The sequence below is a fragment of the Vipera ursinii genome, assembly GCF_947247035.1.
Source record: "Vipera ursinii genome assembly, chromosome: Z".
NCBI lineage: Eukaryota > Metazoa > Chordata > Lepidosauria > Squamata > Viperidae > Vipera > Vipera ursinii.
In genome coordinates this window covers 81,005,028-81,025,737 of record NC_139517.1, presented here as the reverse complement: position 1 = coordinate 81,025,737, position 20,710 = coordinate 81,005,028, and the positions used below count along the sequence as shown (strand labels likewise).

Here is a 20,710-nt window from a genome sequence, read left to right as displayed (position 1 = left end):
CTTTTCGGACACAGGCCAGTTGTATTTTTTACACAATATCCAGTGGATTAGTTTAGCAACTTGGTCATGTCTAGCTTTGTAATCACCTTGCGCAATTTTGCTGCACTCACATATTAAATGTGAAACAGTTTCAACTTTGTTATTGCAAAGTCGGCAATTTGGATTGTCAGTAGATTTTTGTATCTTTGCTTTCATGGCATTAGTTTGTAGTGCTTGTTCTTGAGCAGCCAGTATTAAGCCTTCCATTTCTTTCTTGATGGTTCCCATCTTAAGCCATGCCCATGTCAAGTTGTTATCACATTTTCCTTCAATGTTTTCCAGATGTTGTCCATGCAAAGCTTTGGTTTTCCATCTATTTAATGTCATCCAGCCATTTTTCCTTATATTCTGACTTTGTTTCTGTTATTTTGATAATGCTCTCTGTTTTCACAGCCTGCAGCAATTTTTCTGTACTTTGATTAACATTGTCATTCAAACTTCGTTTTTCTTCTTCTACAGTTTGGTGGATTTGCAGTAGTCCTCTGTCCCCTATTCTTCTTGGCAAGTACAACTGGTCGATGTCACTTCGTGGATATAGAGCATGGTGCATGTTCAAAAGTTTACGTGTTTTCCAGTCTAGGTGTTCCAATTCAGTCAATGTCCAGTTGATAATTCCAGCTGGGTAGCGTATCACTGGCACTGCCCATATATTAATGGCTTTAATTATATTTCTAGCATTCAGCTTTGATTTTAGTATTTTGCGGACTCCTCTTCTTCTTCTTCTTCTTCTTCTTCTTCTTCTTCTTCTTCTTCTTCTTCTTCTTCTTCTTATTATTATTATTATTATTATTATTGAATATAAAAATATATTGTCAGGATATTCATCTTTAAGATTATAATTTTGATCTTATCCTTTTGCTTGAATACTTTTGGAAAATGCAAAATGTATTAATATCTACATTTATGAATATTTTAATTTTTAATATTTTTGTACTATGTACTACCTTTTGTATGTACTATGCATATTACTATATTTTGTATGCATACAATATTTGAAAAAAGTTTATAAATTCATCTTTCTTATGATTAATTCATCATTACATTAATTCAGTAATGTAAGCGCATGTTCAATGCCTGCATAACTTCCAAATATCTGTGATAATATAGAGAAATAAGATTGTCACATCTGCATTTTGTTAATATTTCAATCCAAATCCCAATTGCATCTTTTTCGCACTTTGTAAACATTAACAGCAAGCTAGACTATTATAGAATTATGCCATTGAATTATCATAGGTTTGAGCAGAATTTTCTTTACCCTACATAACTTTCTGAAGTTAGAAATTAAACCATGATATCACATAGACTGTGTGGCATGGGTAGTGATATAAAAAGTTGATTGAACCATTGTCAACTCTTAGTGACCACATAGATTTTGTTTATGACAACTTGTTCCTAACGTGGTCTCAAATGTCTTCTAATGATGCACTCATTGCCACTGTAACGTGGCCTTTTATAAAGTTAGCTTAAGCATCCAGTTCTTGTACTGTGGCCTTTTATAAGCTTGAACATCTAGTTCTAGTACTATTTGCTACTAGATAGATGTTCTTGTAAGTAGAGAATATCATCTAAGATATCTTGAATATTGTTACCTATATTGAACAGTATTTCAGTATATTTCTTCTATTTTAGTTTGATCTCCTTTGAATAAGTTTTTTTTTATCCCATTTATATCCCACCCTTCTCCGAAGACTCAGGGCGGCTTACAATTTAAGAAGCACACATCAATGTGCTTAGCAATAGCCTTCATTCTATGTATATGCCTGCTTATTAGGGCTTTACTCTCCATTGAGATCCTTAACTGTACCAGTTCAAGATTTGAACCTCTTTCTGAGTTCAGAAATATTTTGAAAGAGTTTACTTGTTTTTCCTTTGATGTTCCATTCAATGTCTTTACATATATTGTTGTAATACTGCTTCTTGTCTGTTCTAACAAGTCTCTGAAACTCTTTGTGAAGTTCCTTTCTGAAATATTTATGTTTCTTAGTTCTGGTTTCTTTTCTTTTAGCAACTTATTTATTCAGTTTTATAATTGTACCTCAAACCAATGATTCTGAATGGAGAACAATCAGAAAAACAACTGAAATATAATACAAAAATAAATTAAATACAAATAAAAGCCAAGAGATACAATCCATTTGTTTCAGTATAACCAGAAAATGGGACCCTTCACATACTCAAGACACCAAACCTTGGCACTTGACAGGTCTTCAAGGCCTTCCTAAAGAACAGCAGTATTGTAGCCATCCTGATCTTAAGAGTGACAATGTTTCCAAGGGAAGTTGCTACTTCCTGGTCCCCACCAGCTAATATTCCTTAGCCGATGGTGCCTGGAGCATACCCATTATACAAGATCAGATTTAATGAATAAAAACTACCAGAAGAAGATGGTTCCTTAGGTCAGGGGTCACCAACCTTTCTGGGTTGGTGGCCTGGTGGAAAAGGGAGAGACAGACATCTTTATGTGCAAGTGTGCACACACGCAGATGTGGCTGTGTGTGCGCGAATGGAGCTGTGAGAATGCGCACTCCACAAATGGTGCTGCTAGCAGTGATGTGCAGCTCGGCTACTGCTGGCACGTAGCTTGCAGCTTGGCTACCGCCAGTGAGAGGCTCACAGCTCACTGCTCGGCTAGTGCTGGCAAGAGGCTTGCTGTTCGACGTGTTATATGTTAAATATTAATGATAAGTGTTAAGAGTTGGAAGAATATTAACGTTGTATGAGGTAAATACTGTGACAGGATTACACGCGGTAGCTTTTGACAGCTGTCAAAAGCTGCCGCCGGTGAAGGCACATGCGCAGCCAGCTGACAGATCTCCGCTGTCAACGCAGCTCTCCACCACTCATGCGCAACCCGCCACGAGGATGCAAGCTGTCAAAACACACACCGGTGCCGATTGGCCCAGCAGTCCCAGCGGGAGAAGAACGAGCAGCGGATTGGCGCAGCCAGCCAGCTGCTGGCTATAAAAGAGCTGAAGCTGAGCACCTAGGTGTACGGTACCTCAATAAACTGTTAGACCCAGCCAGCTGTCTCCGAGTGGTCTTTGAGCCACTTCACTGGCGACGAGGATGGGATCTGCTTCGCCGAGCTGAAGTCACCGCCAGGGAAGAGAGTTCCCAGCGACCAGAGCGAGTCACGGCTGACTCACAATGGGAAGTTATAACTTCCACAGACGCGGCGAAGCAGACTACCAGACCGAGACAGCATGGCCAACTTTGGACGCGTACGAGAGTTCGACATCCGCCATCCAGAGCATTGGGAGTCGCATCTAGGGCAGGTCGAAGGGTTTCTTCTGGTCAGTAAGATTACTGAAGACCGAGCCAAAGCCGCAGCCCTCCTGTATATCAGTGGCCTGGCAGTTTATGATGTCGCCGTCGGCTTATTCAGCCCGGAGTCGATTGCGGAGGTACCCTACGCTGAACTAACTGAGACTCAACAAGCATTTCATGCGAGCGCACTCTGAGCTGTACTGAAGGTTTCAATTTGTGCATCGACGCCAGCGACTGGATGAATCTGCGACCGACTTCATCGCAAGAGTCCGGCACGCCGCCCGAAGCTGCTGATTTCTGGACTTAGAAGACCTGATCAGGGACCAAGTAGTTATCGGGCTCAAAGATGAGCGCCTCCAGAAGAAGATTATAGCGAAACCAGATTTAAATTTAGCGGAGGTCTCCAGGGAAGTCCTAGCGTACGAAGACAGCCACCAAGGAGACCCTGCACGGCCCGCCATTGAACAACGTGGGTCAGTGCATCAGGAAGAAATAACCCTTAGCGATGACGACGAACTGATAGACCTGACTGATGTGGACGCCATACAACGGCGACTGGAGAAACTCCAAACCCACCGAAATGACCACGGGGAGAAACAAAAAGCCAAAAGCTACACTCCCCTCGAAGCTACCCCAAGGAACAACGATCCACCTGTGCCAGCTGCGGGGCTAACCATGCCCGAGCCGCCTGCCGGTTCCGAAATGCCAAGTGCCATAACTGCGGAAAAACTGCGCCGACTACAAAGCTACCCTGAACCGAGCATTAAACGCACACGCTTACCCAGTCCCGGCGGTGAAAGACGTCCTCGCTTCCATCCGCTCCGGCGCCATCTTCGCCAAATTAGACTTGGTGCAGGCGTATTTGCAACTCCCGGTAACTCAGGAAACCGTGGATGCGCAAACTATAGTCACTCACCGTGGGGCTTTTAAAGTCAAGCGGTTACAATTTGGCATATCAGCTGCCCCGGGGATATTCCAGGGCATAATGGAAAAGACCTTAAAAGGAATTCCCAGGGTCTGCCCCTACTTCGACGATCTCCTTATCGCTGGCGAACCAGAGACAATCCTAGTGTACAGACTGACAGCTGTTCTAGATCGATTTAGAACAGCCGGTCTTAAATTGAAAAAAGAAAAATGCTCAATAGGGGTGCCATCCATGGAATTCCTTGGGTATAGAATTGATGCCCACGGAATCCATCCAACCAACTCCAAGATTAAGGCTCTCAAAGCATCCCCCACCCCCAAAAACAAGCAAGAGCTGCAAGCCTTCTTAGGCTTACTGAACTTCTATCATGCATTCTTGCCCCATAAAGCAACAATAGCTGAACCACTGCATAGATTATTGGATAAAGGGACCCCATGGACCTGGACGAAAAAACATGAAGCCAGTTTCCAAAATCTAAAAGACATCCTATGTAACAGCTCCACGGTCACACTATTCAAAGAGGATTTCCCTCTATGCATCGCTTGCGACGCATCCCCATACGGAATAGGGGCCTTCCTAAGCCATCTAACAGAAAATGGAACACAAAGGCCAGTAGCATTTTATTCTAGAACCCTCTCCAAAGCAGAACGAAATTATGCCCAAATTGACAGAGAGGCATTAGCAATTGTTGCCGGCGTGAAGAAATTTCACGATTACCTCTACGGCAGACCATTCACCATTTTCACTGACCACAAACCACTTTTAGGTATATTTACTTGGAACAAAATAACACCCCACATACTGTCACCGAGAATCTTAAGATGGTCAACCTTCTTATCGGCTTACACTTATAAATTGGTGCACAAACCGGGGGAAAAATTGGGCCACGCTGACAGACTCAGCAGGCTTCCTTTGCAGGCAATTGACCCCGACCCAGCCCTGGCCGGGCACATCTTAGCAATTTCAGAACTGCCGGAATGCCCATTGTCGGCCAAAGACATAGCCTTGACCACAGCCAGGGAAAAATACCTTAGCAGGGTACTGCAGTGGGTCACTGCTGGGTGGCCTGCAAAGTGCCCAGAACCAGAATTCTGACCATTCTTCACTAGGAAGCAAGAACTGACATCCCATTTAGGGTGCCTTCTATGGGGTAACAGAGTAGTGGTTCCAGAGAAACACAGACCTCAGACATTGCGCACACTACAAGAAGGACACCCGGGAGTGGTAAAGATGAAGGCCCTAGCTAGAAGCTATGTTTGGTGGCCAGGAATAGACAGGAACATCGAAGACCATGTAGCAGGATGCTACCCATGCCAATTAGCAAGACCAGCCCCACCCCAGGCCCCTGTCCACAAATGGGAGACAACAAAAAACCCATGGTCCTGGGTACACCTAGACTTCGCAGGGCCCCTACAGGGACAACATTTTTTAATAGCAGTGGATAGTTTCTCCAAATGGCTCGAGGTTGTCCCAGTCAACAGCACCACCACAGCTGCCACTGTTTAGGTACTTAGGGGGCTTTTCGCCACTCATGGCCTCCCCGATGTCCTGGTCTCCAATAACGGGCCCCAATTCACCTCTCGTGAATTTCAGATATTCACCATGGAGAACTCTATTAGGTATGTCACGTCGTCTCCATTCCATCCCTCGTCTAATGGTATGGCAGAGATTATGGTGAGATCTACCAAAGAAGCATTAAAGAAATTCATCAAAGGGAACTGGCACCGGCGACTAAGCCAGTTCTTATTAACCCAGCACACCACCCCTTGCACAACCACGGGGAAATCGCCGGCTGAACTGCGGTGGGGAAGGAGACTAATTACCAGACTGGACAGAATGTATCCAGACAGGACAAACATTGACACAGAGCAGCCTCTTCTGCTACGGTCCTTAAGGAACAGACAATCCGTTTGGGCAAGGAACTATGTGGGGGGGGCAGAAGTGGGTGCAAGGGGTTGTTATAGACCAAACCGGACCCCTGTCATATCTTATAGACGCTGGCCCAAATGGGCACATCCAGCGACACCTCGAACAATTAAGGAAACGGAGCCCCCAAAATACAGCACAACAAGCAAACCCTAACATAGGGGAAGAAGAAACCCCACAAAAAGACGACCAAGAATTTCCTGACCTAACTCTACCCGAAACCGCCGACCAGCAACAACCAGAACAAGGGGAAAGGGAGCAAGGCAGAGAAACACCCCTACGCCGCTCCGGGCGAACAAGGAAAACCCCAGCCTACCTGCAAGACTATGAATGGGCAGGCAGCAATCTGCAACAACGGGGGGAAGGAACTGATCCTGGGGAAGGGTAAAGGGTGTGTTATATGTTAAATATTAATAAGTGTTAAGAGTTGGAAGAATGTTAACGTTGTATGAGGTAAATACTGTGACAGGATTACACGCGGTAGCTTTTGGCAGCTGTCAAAAGCTGCCGCCGGTGAAGGCGCATGCGCAGCCAGCTGACAGATCTCCGCTGTCAACGCAGCTCTCCACCACGCATGCGCAACCCGCCACGAGGATGCAAGCTGTCAAAACACACACCGGAGCCGATTGGCCCAGCAATCCCGCGGGAGAAGAATGAGCAGCGGATTGGCGCAGCCAGCCGGCTGCCGGCTATAAAAGAGCTGAAGCTGAGCACCTAGGTGTCCGGTACCTCAATAAACTGTTAGACCCAGCCAGCTGTCTCCGAGTGGTCTTTGAGCCACTTCACGACTAGTGCCAGATTAGGAGTCAGCTCACACTGGCGAGCACCTCACAGCTCGTGGCTCAGCTAGTGCTTGCTTGAGGCTCAGGGCTCATGGCTCAGCTAATGCTGACGCAAGGACAGAGGATGAGCATGTACACATGCATGCGTGCACTGGCCAGCCACTCACATGGTCCAGTGGCCAAGGGGCCACAACCCTCTACTGGGCCATGGCTCATAGGTTGAGGACCTCTGCCTTAGGTAACCCATCACAAAGGCTTTAAAGATAATTACCAGCACCTTGAATTGCACTTGGAAATACTCTAGCAACCAATGTAATCCCCGAAGCAGTTGTGTTATTTGTGGTGAAGCTTTTGCAATGCTGTTCAGGGGCAGCCCCATGAAGACTATGTGGCTGTTTTACCTGGACATCCAATTTGCTATGTTGTCTTTCTTGACATTTGGCAGGGTTTCTTTTCACAATCATCTTTAACAACATGTTTAAATTTATTCCATAATTCCTCTGGTTCATTATCAGTGAGTTTCAGGACTGTTGAGGCCCTAATGTTCTTCTTGAAAAATGTGGATATGTGTTCAAGATTATATTGAGGAAACTGACAGGTTTTCTCCTCTTCTTTAGCTTAACTTGAAATTTGCACATGAGCAGTTTGTGATGTGTTCTACAGTCAGCACCATTTCTTTGGTACTATAATTGAACTCCAGTGTCCAATTCCAGTGTCCAGTCACAAGCAGTACATCTTGCTTGCATGGTTTGTTAAGTTTAAATTGAACTAGATTATAACACTCATCAACCTCTTCTACTTCTGCATCAGTAGTAGACCATAAATCTGAATGATTGCGATATTAAAGGGTTGTCCATGAAGTCTGATCAATAATATACATTCATTGATTGTAACAAACTACTGCTGTTGTTATATTCTTCCTAGCTATAAAAGCAACACTGTTCCTGTTTTTCATATCCTGAGTAATAAACAATGTGATCTTCTCATTGAGAGTAAGCAATTCAGATACTTAAGATGTTAGTTTGTAGTCTTTCATTTTATCTTTAGCTGTGTTGAATTTTCCTATATCTGTGTTTCTTACATTTCATGTTCTTCTGTCTTTATAGTTTCTGATTTTATTTTCCTGATTGACATCAGCAACTTAGATGTCCTGAAGGTTTTAATCTAGCCATATCATACATGCTGTTTATATTCTGAAAGATCCTCAGCAATTCGTCAGTAGCGTGTTGAGTGCCATCCAACTTGAGAGGCCCATGATCCAGCACTACTTTGTCAATCATGTTCTATTTTCTGCCGTGTGGTTTTCTTGTTAAAAGTACAGGAATAGTTTACCATTGCCTTCCCCCACATGGTATGAGTTGATGCCTTTTCCGTTGTCACCAAAGTAAACATCTGCCTGCAGCATATTCCTATTTGGCTGCTGCCCAATATAGATGTCTGTTTGCTTTGGCTGGGCAGCAGGGACAACTTTCACTCATTGTGTGACCCTGCTTGGGAATATATACTCTTGGCATATACTTGTGGTGTTCTTTGCTCATACTGCCCAAGAGCACCTCCTCCCTATCATCATAAAGCAGCACAGCTGGATTGGGGGGCATAAAAAGGACCAAAAGGTTAATGAAAATCAAGCTCTTGAACTCTTTTTCCTTTTTCAGCAGACATTGTTCACAGGGTAATAATTTGGAAACAGTTTCACTTCAAAAACCTTTAGAGCTAAACTGCAGCTATTACTAAATCTTTTTTTCCAATAAGTAAGATCGATTTTTTTTCAGATTCATTAAAGAAAAAAAAACTATAAACAAATAAAACAATTTTTGACAAAAGCAAATTGATTTTATGGCTCAATGTACACATCTGTACATCTTTTATGTCTATATCTGCTGGGAAAACACTATGGAACTTAAGATATCTTGGATATTTTGGTTCTTACTGATAATTTCTTTAAGCTTATTTTGTCTATATTTTAGCACTTACATTTATTGTTTATTTCTTCTGCATATTTTATTAGGAATGAAATATCTATATACAGTGCATTCAGAAAGTATTCAGACACCCTTCACTTTTGTCAATTTTGTTTTGCTACAGCAAAATTTTGCTTTTACTTTGGCATTATGGGGTACTGAGTGTAGATTAATGAGAAAAAATGGATTTCAACAAATGTAGAATCAAGCTGAAGCATAACAAAATTGACAAAAGTGAAAGGGGGTCTGAATACTTTCTGAATACACTGTAAATGTATAGTTACCCACTTAATTTGCATGTTTTAAATTTCAGTTTGAATTTTCTATTTTGAAGCAGTTCCCATTGAGTTAAATATGAGAAATAAATGTTTACAGGTTATTTACAGGAAGCGTATCATAAAAATTATGATTTTATTATACCATTGCAATTTCTTAAAACAGGATTTATATATTTGCAATATATGGAATTAATTGAAGTACTTAGACTCATTTATTTCATTTCTTCTTCTTTTAATACATGCATGAGATACTAATACGTTTAAAGTGCATTAAATGCTGTAGCATATTTATGATTGCCTTGTATGTGGATGCATATTGATCTAGTAAATGGAGATGTCTGCCTGAAGCTATTAGCATTCTAGTACTAAATACTATTATAGCTTTGGAGGTGGGTGCAAGCTCTTTAGATTGCACAGTCATTACAAAAAAATGAAGCTGTGGCCTTTCTCAAATGAATACATTGCGTACATTCCAAAAAATATTCACATACCTGATATGAAGGAAGATTCCAAAATTAGGTTCAGTTCAATAATTCTGTATTTCATAATTCTGTTAGAAATTTTTGAAAATGTTGCAACAAAAGTATAATTTTCTGTAGCTAAAAAAAGGAATGAATTGCTTGGTTACAATATTTTGTAGAGTCATCATTGTTATCCCACAATCAGATTCAACAAGTAAGCTATTCTGGACAAATAATCAGTCCATTGACTTTTAAAGGTCCCAGGTTTATTTTTGGCATCTCCAGTTATAAGGATCAAATGCCGGGGAAAGAGAGCCATTTGCTGAACACTCCAGAAAATTGTTGCCAGAGCAGGCAATAAAATTTCACTTATTCATTCCTTGGTCTGGCTTAATACAAAACAGGTCATGTCTTACTTAACATTTCATCCGCGGACTGTCGAAACTCATCCAAAATCTTGAAGTAGCCATTGATATTTAAACATTATTTAATTTTTAAATAATACATTGTTGATAGGAAAGATTTGGTAAAATAGTTTATGCTTTATGTATATTAATGAATGCTACTTTTTTCCTCCCTCTCAAAAGGTTACGGTTTTGTAGATTTTGATAGTCCAGCAGCTGCACAGAAAGCTGTAGCATCTCTTAAAGCAAATGGTGTGCAAGCTCAGATGGCTAAGGTAAGATTAATGTATAAACATTGCTTGATTGTACTGCTTTACTTTAATATAATGTGATATTAGTTTATAGTGAAAATTCAGATTATTTTTGTCATTCTTTTCAGAATCAAAATGATCTTGCCTTATCCATTTATAGAATTTTTATTTTCTCATCTACTGATTTGTTTATCTCTTGGTCATCACCAGTCTTTATGCATTTATAAATGTTGGATGCTCCCCCCCTTTTTTGCGTCTAAAATTTATCTTGCAAAGAACAAAAATGCAGTACCATAAAGCATTAGTGCCAAGGCTCCTTGAACCACTTCAGATTTCCTTCTGATCATTAACATGTTAAATATGAAAGTTAAATATTGGACAAGAAGAAAAAAACTATTTGTTGCACAAGAAACATCTAGGTTGGATATGAAACTATATGGTCCGAGACTTCAGATCTTAAGGAAGACTTTCTACTTCATGGATAGCTGGTGCAAATAGTTGCTGGAAATATGTAACACTTTTAGCTGTAACAAGGTGGCCAGTTGAAAAACATATTTAGGATAAGTAAGTACCCAAAAGTCAATAACTATTGACAGCATTCTATTTTGATAAAATGCCTGGCATATTTTCATGCATGGAGCTCATCCTTTGTAAAGTAGAAAATGTCTGTATTTGCATTTAACAATGAAGATTTAAATAGCCTGGTGTTTGTTTATGCTTGCCCAGAAGTTTACTGTCATGAAACACTTGTAGAATCCATTGCTATTTTCTTTTAAATGATCCAGTTGAAATGACATTTCATTGTTTGGCATTGTGACCACAATCAAAAAAGGAAAATTAGATATTGTGCATTATCCCAAGTAATGTTTCTCAATAGTATGCATTTGATTAGTAAAAAATATTACTAAGGATTATTTTATTCTGTTTGTGCCCTTTGCACATAGAAGACTAAAATACAGTATAAGGAATTTCACTAACAGTTATGAACGTCTTAATTCATACTACCATGTATGCGATATAAAATAAGAATTAGATTTCTGTATTTTTAGTCTGAAGTTCTTGTTAATGTAATAGATGAGCCCTTGTTTGTTTGTGCAGCATTTCCAAAGCCAGATTGTATTTTTGACTAAATATTTAGTACAATTGAAGAGTTCACACTTACAAGAAATCTCCTTTGTGAGGACTGGTGTTTTAGGCTAAATTCTACTTAGGTTTGATTACATCAAAGATTACATTATTAGACCATTTGTATAGTAGTGGACCACTGTAACAGATTTTTAAAATCCTGATTTATTAATTTCTTATTTGTTTACAATGATCACTGTACACCTTCTGCAACCTAATTAATGTATGGTTTGGTGATGTAATTTAATTTGTGTAAAATGAACATAATTTTCTAGAACAGCCAACTGTTGCTACCAAGATGGTACTTTTGTCAAAATATTTGACAAGACCGTTGTCTCTGAAATTTGATACTTTTTAATGTTTTCTTTGCTTGCAATATTTCTCTAAACAAGAATCTTATTTTATATTGTTCTGTTTCTTAACATTTTTCAGTGAATTAATAAAAACCCACCGTTGAAATTTTTCTGAGGATGCTTATGGAAATCAGCTGGTAGGTTGAATGATGAAATGGTGATGCCAACCAAAATAGGCATTTCAAGGCAAAAGCATGAAATATTGATGCAGTTTAGAAATTTCATAGTTTCTTTACCTGAGAAACTCACATTACGTATTTCCAATTAAGTAAATCTCAAAAGGTCAACGTGTATCAGTTCTAACTGAAACTAATAAGGCAGAGGTGGGAAGGTGAGGTCTTTTATGTCTTATTGAATTGCAACTGTCAATATCACTAGACTGTACCATCCATGGGGGAGGGCCAATGAAGCAAGTGATATTAAATAGCGTTATGCAAATGACACAAACATACAGTTCATTTTATTTGTGAGTTGATATTATGACTTCAGCATCAGCTTGATGTCTTCTTGAGTATCTTTGAGTAGATGACAATTGATTCTGAATCTCCTACTCTTTTCTCTCCTACCAAAAAAAACTTTTATATATGTTTAGATGTTGTAAATTACTATAGTAAAAAGTTGCCTATTTTCTTTTGAGGAAATGTGTTGTTTTTTTAATTCCAATCAGCTTGGAATAAATAGCTATAGATAGGCAATGTAGAAGTCACTGGAAAGGACAGAGATATATCAGAGAACACCAAGACAACTGATATTCTATTTTCCTCTGAACTAGACCTCCTAGGAGTTAAATGATTACTTTTGATGAAATTTGAGAACTTTAAAAAAATTAAATCTAAAGTGGATATGTTTGTATCCTATGCAGACATGTCAAAGTACAAAGACCCTGAAAAGGTGAGGAATCCGAATTTACTACTTTATCCTTATGTGATAATAATGTATACATGGCAATACAATATACAATATACACACTAACACTAACACTTGCATACAGTTTAAACTTTTATACAGAATGCCTACTCTTAATTCAGTGATACAAATCAGAAGATATTATGTCATGAACAAATGTATTTAGTCACATCAAAATAATTTGGATGAATCCAATAATTTAATTACTATATCAGTGAATATAAAACAAAAGCATTTTTGCAGATAATATACACATCCTTTTTGGTGTCCATCACTCATTGAAAAATCCAAATAGTCTTTATCAATACTGTACAATATATAAAATCACTTGCACTCACTTATTCATTTTAATAGTCAAAATTAAATGGAAATATCTCCTACAACTCACTCAAAACATTTATAAAATATAAAACAAAACATTTTTTGCAAATAATACAAACATCCTTTCCCCTCTCCATCTGAGTCTACGCTCAGTTTCAAAGTAGGAAGCAGTTGAAAAATGAAACAATGAGAAAATACTGATGTATACATGGGCTCAGCCCAATTTTCTTACAGGGTTATGGTCAAGAAATATAGAAGAACGGTGCACTATGCAGGTGCCCTGAGTTCCTGAATAAAAATAGGTATATGTTATGCATGTTTGTGTGCCGCAGAAGGAATATATAAAGTAATAAAAATATCCAGACTTTTCTTCATATACCTTAACATTGTTGGTTCTTTAGAACCATATGATGAATAATCTGCTTGCTGCTGGATAAAGAAGGACTAAAGGATTGCATGACTGAGTGGCAAAAAATGTCATGGAATATTGAAAATGAAGATCAGGTGACTACTGAAGGAGTAGCTAGCAGCGCTGAAGCAAGCACAACTTTCCCAAGTTTCATTGCTTCATTAAAAATGGAGTTCAGGTTTTAGGAGTAGCTAGTAGCACAGAAACAGCCACAAAGTTTTATTGCTTCAGGAGTCATGGGTTCTGCATTGTGAACATATTCTGTAAGTTAGCCTATTTGAGGTACCTTGGTTCAAAAATTTTGTCTATGATTCATCGTTTCACCTATATAACGATCATGTCACATATAGATACATAGTTACAAATAAATCAAGGTACCCAACATGTCCATTTTCACAATAACTCTATGAGGTAGGTTTGGCTGACAAATGATTTCCTAGTCATCCAGCCAGCCTTCAGGCTTAAAATAGATCCAGAACTTACAGTCCCCATTTCTAGGATAGCAACTTAACCACTACATCAAATTGCTTCTCTTTCATGCAAAAGCTTGGCTAAGGCTGACATATATTTTAATTAATGCTGTGAATGTTCATCATCTTAATTCTTAAAAATCATGCTTTTTCTAACAACAATTTCTTCCATTAGTTACTGTAAATATTTAAAGGAAGAATTTTCCAAGTTTTTCTACAACATAGAATTAATTAATCAATTAATCAATCAACTCATTACTTATCCAGAATTACACATTAAATTCCATACTCCCCACCACTTATTACAACTTCCTTAATAATTTTATTTTTTAGGACCAAGAATAATGAGTTCCGGCATAACTTAGTCTTCTACTTCTACCTTCATCAACCTTTTGATAACCTTTATAGTATAATTTTGTAGTATTTTTCAACTACAACTCAGACCAACAAAATCTTATTCCGATTTTACATCACATGTTATAGTGGACTGAGATTTAGTAAAATAATAATGCATATACTTAATTTTGAGTAGCTTTAGATAAATATATACATGTGTACCTAAATATCACTGCATGCTAAATAAAGAGCCAATTACAGAGATTAACTTTTAGGATATTTAGCATTATTTTCAGTGAAGGCATTCCATACGTTTCACTAAGATTTCTCAGTTGGTATATATTTAAAGATTTATTTGTACAAATATCTCCATATATTTAAAGAATTAATGCAACCAAAACAATAGCAAACATAATATTGTAGCCAACGTAGAATAAAACCTCTCTGGATTTTCTTCTGTATAATAAAGAAATTATGTATTTTGTTTAATGCGAAAACAAAAGACCTAGACTGACTACATTCTCTCATCAGGCAGAAGAACAAAGTAAGGTAGTAACTGTGAGAACTTTTTTTAGGCATGCGCACAACACTGTTTAAAACCAAAACATTGGCTGGACATAGCTGGAGTCACTATGGTTACATGATAAGATAATACACAGGTGCAGAGCAGAAAGAGATGTACACTTAGGAATGAGCGAAGCTGGCAAAACTAAAAAAACACGCAGTGACATGTACATGAATGAATACATGCACTTTTTCTTCATGAATGAATCATGTGTAATTGTGTACAAGTGTGTGGGGAAGGAAAGTCTGTAGGTGCCCTGGAAAGGACAGGGTAGAGCACGGGTCGGCAACCCGCAGCTCCGGAGCCATCTCTTGCGGCTCCCAATCCTCCTCCGCCATGTGCAGTTCTGAAAAAAAAAGTGGGACTAAAAAAGTTCAACCAATCAGTTCAAACTTCTGACAAAAAAAAAACACCTTGTGAAGTTTGAATTGATTGGTTTGTGGGACTGCCCACAAACCTCTTTGCTTCCTCGGACTGCATGTGGCGGCAGCGGAGGAAGAGACGGGAGGACCAGGCTTTCTTTTCTACCTGCTGCACGGGTAAGGGCAGCCAGTCTCGGGGTGCCCCAGGCCCACCTCTTCCCTGCCTGGCAGGTCTCCCCTCGCCCTGCTCCGCTGCTGCCTCTGCTAGCCCGGGGGGTGGTGGTGGATGTGGCTGTGGATCCGGCTGCCTGGGTCTCGGTGGCAGTAGGGGCGGTGGTTTCTCTCGCTGTGCCCTGCACTCACCTGCCCTCCCATCTAAAGGTGAGTGGGCCCGGACCAGTCAGAGGAGGCACTATTTACCCCTCCCCAAGTGACTGTAGCCAGTGCTCTTGCTGGCAACATTGGCACCCCTCCTGTAGCCGTTTCTCCAGGGACCCGGAGGCATCCCCGCCGCTGCATGTTGCCTCGGCCTGCCTCTTCCCTGCCCGGCGCGTCTCACCTCACCCTGCTCTGCTGCCTCCTCTGCTACCCTGGAGGAGGGGTCGCTGGGGGTCTCGGAAGCTTCCCCTGTTGGCCCCTGCCTTTTGGTCATCCTGTGGGTGGCAGATCTTCCAAGAGATTCCCCCGCAGTGCCTGTCAGGCCTGCTGACCTTGGTAGCAAGTCCTAGCCATTGGTGCGCTTCCTTCGTCACTGTTTGTTCAGGGACCTGAAGGCATCCCTGCCGCTGCATGGGGATACGCCTGCCTGGGGCTCAGCGGCAGCAGAGGCAGCAGTTCCTCTTGCTGCTTCCTGTTGGAGGGGGCACCAATTACCCCTTCCCTCCCTCAGGGCGATGCAACTCCTTCAGTCTCCAGATTCTGCCATGATGTCACCTCCCCTGCCCCTTCTCTTTTCTGCTGCCTGGTACAAAGGAAGAGGAGCCTCTGCCACAGCTTCACCAGCCTCTGCCTCCCCCTTCTCTCCGCTGCCTGGCCTGAAGGAAGAGGAGCTGCCGCTGCAGCTCCACCAGCCTCTGCCCACTTGCTGAGCACTGCCTGCTGGGCACGGCAAGGGGAATAGGCCACCCCAACAGCAGTAGCCACCTTCCTGTTGCTGTTGTCTTGGAGTGTAGCCGCCAGAACAATTGCCTGGCCCTCGGGGGCTGCTGCTGCCACAGGGGCCGGCATGCAAATTTGGTTCTGTGGGGGAAGTGGAGGCTGGCAGAGCTGCAGCAGCGGCTCTTCCTTTGGGCCAGGTAGCAGAGAGAAGGGGGAGTCGGAGGCTGGCAGAGCTGTGGTGGCGGCTCCTCTTCCTTCAGGCCAGGCAGTGGAGAGGAGAAAGGGGAGGCGGAGGTGATCTCATGGCAGAATCTGAAGACTGAAGGAACTACATTGCCATGAGGGAGGGGAGGGGTAAACGGTGCCCCCTCCAACAGGGTGCAGCAAGAAGAACCGCGCCTCTGCTGCCGCTGAGCCCTGGGCAGTCAGATCCCCATGCAGTGGTGGGGACGCCTCCGGGTCCCTGAACAAACAGCGACGGGGCAGGCAGTACTCGGCAAGTGGGTGTGCGCGATGCCGCTGGCAGCAGAAGAAGGAGGTGCGAGCTTTGAAGAAAAACTCCTTGCACTCTGATTCTTCCCAGTGGAAGTCCCAGAGCGGGACTTTCAATACTTCAGAGATGTTGTTTTTATTCGGGAATTAAATTTCACATACGTTCGGCGATGTACATGCCCAAGCAAGACACGTGTGCGTGGTACCATAATCGAAGCCACGCGAGGAGCTGAGCTTAGCAAAAGCACGTCTGATGCCTTTTCCTCTGCCCGAGAAGCAAAATAAAGGGCGGCTGGGTGCTCGGGGTGCATTTATGCTCAGTTGTATGTTTGGAATTCACACGCTCCATTTGTAGTTGTGGCATCCCCGGCTCTACTTGGGTGGGCTCTTTATCGCTCGGCCCGCCTGCCTTGCAGTAACCCACCCTTTACTCTCCCCACCCCACTACTACCCTTTCCCCCCTGCGCTCAGCCAGAGGCACCCCTTGGATTGAGCTACTGCACAGCTACCTCTCCTGGACAGGTGTGCTTTTTTTTTGTTTCAATCGTAGGTGGATCTAACATTTCAATTCACACTTTCTTTTGCAGCTTCCTGCCATAACACCAAATTTAGTTCCATTCTGTTCAGTTTTTAGGGATTTAATCTGTGGGGAGAGACAGATAGGCAGATAGGAATCCCAAGGTCCTTTATGTAATTTCTTTCCAAAATTCTGTTGGGTTGGAAATAATAAAATTTGGGAAGTACAACCTTTTGTTTCAGATCCCAGTTGTGCATTCCTGTTTCAGTTTCATTAATACTTTGGTGTTGTCTCTGTACGCCTTATCACTATAGAATTTCATTCTCTAAAGACACCAGTGGACTTGATAGAGAAATAGGAAATAAATAAGCATGAATTATTATGCACGTTTATCTTCATAAGCTTAGTGAACACAGCAAAATTTACCTATCTGGACTTTTACAACTTTTCTTGCTTACTATTAAACCCCAAATTTGCTATAAGGAGATCGGTGGTGAAAAGTAAAAAAAAAAAGAAAGAAAGAAAAAGACATGGAAGGAAGGAAAGGGAAGGAAGGGAAGTAAGTCTTGAAATGTGTTTCAATTATGTAGTTTTAACTAGTTATTTGCGAAAGAAAATATTTTAAACCAGTTTTCAAAATTGAGGTTTGCTTTTGTAGTTTCTAATTTGGTTACTTATTCACATATAGGTAGTTCTCAACTTACAACAACAATTGAGCTCAAAATTTTTGTTGCTAAGCAATGAATTTGGCCCCATTTTACGACCATTTTACGACCTTTCCTGCAACAGTTGTTAAGTGAATCGCTACAGTTGTTAAGTTAGTAACATAGTTGTTAAGTGAATCTGATATCCCCATTGACTTTGCTTGTCAGGAGGTCACAAAAGTTAATCATGTCATCCTAGGACACTGCATCTGTCATAAATATGACTGAGTTGGCAAGCATTTGAATTTTGATCGTGTGACTAGGGGAATGCTGCAGTGGTCATAAGTGTGAAAAATGATCATAAATTGAGGACTACCTATAATGCCAGCAGAAATATCCTTCCACTAAAGATTAGAAACTGAAGTTTGTATAGCACTTCCATTTACTAAATGAATTATTTGCTGCCTTGGTACTGACACTATTGAATTATTTATATTGTCCCAACACCTATTTTATAGAAAACTTTCACATGCAATCAATGACATGAAAAATGACACAGTGTTGTCTAGATCATTTCCAAATTCAGTTTAATTTTGCAAGCAAATTTCCATTTGAGTTGTATAATTTTTTGTTCACATTAATTACAATTATACCAGAATTTATGAAATTCCTTTGAAGGGACAATGGGCCAAGTATCACAATTTCATCAGGGTGCAGTAATAAATATTTCTCTGCAGTCTCAATCTAGCATTATGGAACTACTGGATTGTGAAGCAGGAACACTACTCAGATAATTTGCTTTTTGGCAGATTCAGGAAGCCTAATAACAAAAATTGTCTACTGGAGTCTTAGGCAAACCACACTATCGTATGATATCCACAAGTTTTAAATCTTATAACTTTCTCCTGCACTTATTTGGCATCAGTCTTTTTGCTGATTGTTCCTTTGCCCATCTGTCCAGTCTCAAGCTTTGTTTCCAGCTTGACAAGTTCAGACATCATAATATGGTATTCCAACTTCCCCCACTATGAAAGAACTTACCACTGATCTTGAAGAGAGCCATTAGGAAGGGAAAAAAGTAATTAAAAGGGAACTTGGGAGAGAGATTTCAACTGATGTCCATAGGTCAATTTGAGAATTAGATGTGGCAGGAGTTCTAGGAATGCTATTTCATAGTTATAAGATAGAGTAACCCATTTTGAAAGTCCATGAAAGTTTCTCTTTGTCCCATTTTATATTAAACAAAATCAACGCAGGACTATTTTGAGGAGGGGTTCTCCTCACATTTCTCGTTGTACTATCTTTATATCATGGTTTGATAGAGCAAATCTACACTGGTTTGTTGGTGTATCTTCATCTGACGAGGAAACAGTTTTCTTGTTCTGAAATACTGTAAGTTGAGAACAAGAGTGGAATTACTTTTAGCAAAGCCCTATAACCACAGATTAATTTGACTTTATTGTGAAGTGTTTTGTATAGGTCTGCACAGTGTATTTGAAGCAAAAATAGTTCTGTTTATTAAAATAGCTGCATATAGCAAGTTTGTGGTTTTCGTAATGAAACAGCTGCATTAGCTTAATGAAATAGCTATATTAGCTTGATTTGTTTGAATACAAATCAAATACAAATCAAATTGCTGTTGTTAAATTTAAAGCTCTGACTATTTTAGAAGATCTGTATTTTCCCATTTGTTGAGATCCTTCTGAGAGGCCTTCTTGCACATTCCACAAGTATCTCTCTGTCTAGCTGTGACTGTAGCCTAGGTTCTAGAACTCTCTTCCAAGGAAGGTCTGACTCACTTCCAAAGAACAACTCATAAGATGTTAGCTACTCTTTGTTTTTAGAACAGCCATTGGTTTATAATCATGTTATCTTTATCAAATTTTCTGCTATTTCTAAAATTAATTGATGTTATTTATGATTATATATTGTATTGAATTTTATAGAAAATAAGAACAATATAAATATTTCATATGATTGAACATGCTCCTATAGGAACAGGTGGTGCTGAGCTTTAAGTTAAAAAGCAGAATGAAAGACAAGGGTCTAATGGGAAGAAAAAGTCTAGTGAAAGGCTCTTAATAGCCTCTGAAACTTAAGACATCTGAAGACAATAGCTGAGTTGTTGTGAAAGCTTTAGGCTGTAGGATAGAACATGTTATATCAATAACATTGGTGCTAAAAGAAAATCTATCACGCTTCATGAGCCACAGTCAAAATCTTATAGTATAGCTGTTCCTGTATTTTTCATAACTGACCCTAAATTTAATTTCTAGAGAATATTCTTTGTAGCAACTGGATTTCTTGTATAGACTATTGGATCCCTTGTTAATAGATTAAGTTAGATTTGTATCATATGCTGTGAACTGACTCTGGGTTATTCTCCTGTAATTCTTATATATTGCATTTCAAACATTTGTTCTCATCAGACAGCCATACCCTTCTGAGATTTGAACCTAGGCGGATTGCACATTAGGCAGTTTTTTTAACCTCTAGGCCACAGGCTCTTTCTCACTTTGTTAGCTGAGAAGCAAGGGAGATATGTGTTACACATATGGCTGACTGATGAGAACAAATAACTTTGAAATGCATATCAGTCTCCCTTTAATTCTTTGTTAGCAATCCAAAAATATTTACACAAATATGAGCTGTCACTACTGTGACCACTGCCTGTGGATGGCCTTGGCCTGTTAGGCTGAAACAGGAAATAAGATTTCTCCCATGTTTGGGGCCTAGCAAGGTAATCTAAATAGTTAATAAAGATTTAACACAAACACACACACACACATATATGTATATGTGTGTGTGTGTGTGT

At 40.3% G+C, this 20,710-nt stretch overlaps 1 protein-coding gene across 1 annotated transcript in view; it reads left to right on the top strand.

The window, feature by feature from the left end:
* The window catches only part of RBMS3 (RNA binding motif single stranded interacting protein 3), a gene marked incomplete at both ends in the record, with an annotated part of 526,486 nt that overhangs the window by 267,959 nt on the left and 237,817 nt on the right, over positions 1-20,710 (top strand). Inside the window, one exon of the mRNA XM_083376163.1 lies at positions 10,230-10,321. Coding sequence (XP_083232289.1) covers positions 10,230-10,321 — 92 coding nt within the window. The remainder of the gene's footprint in view (positions 1-10,229; positions 10,322-20,710) is intronic.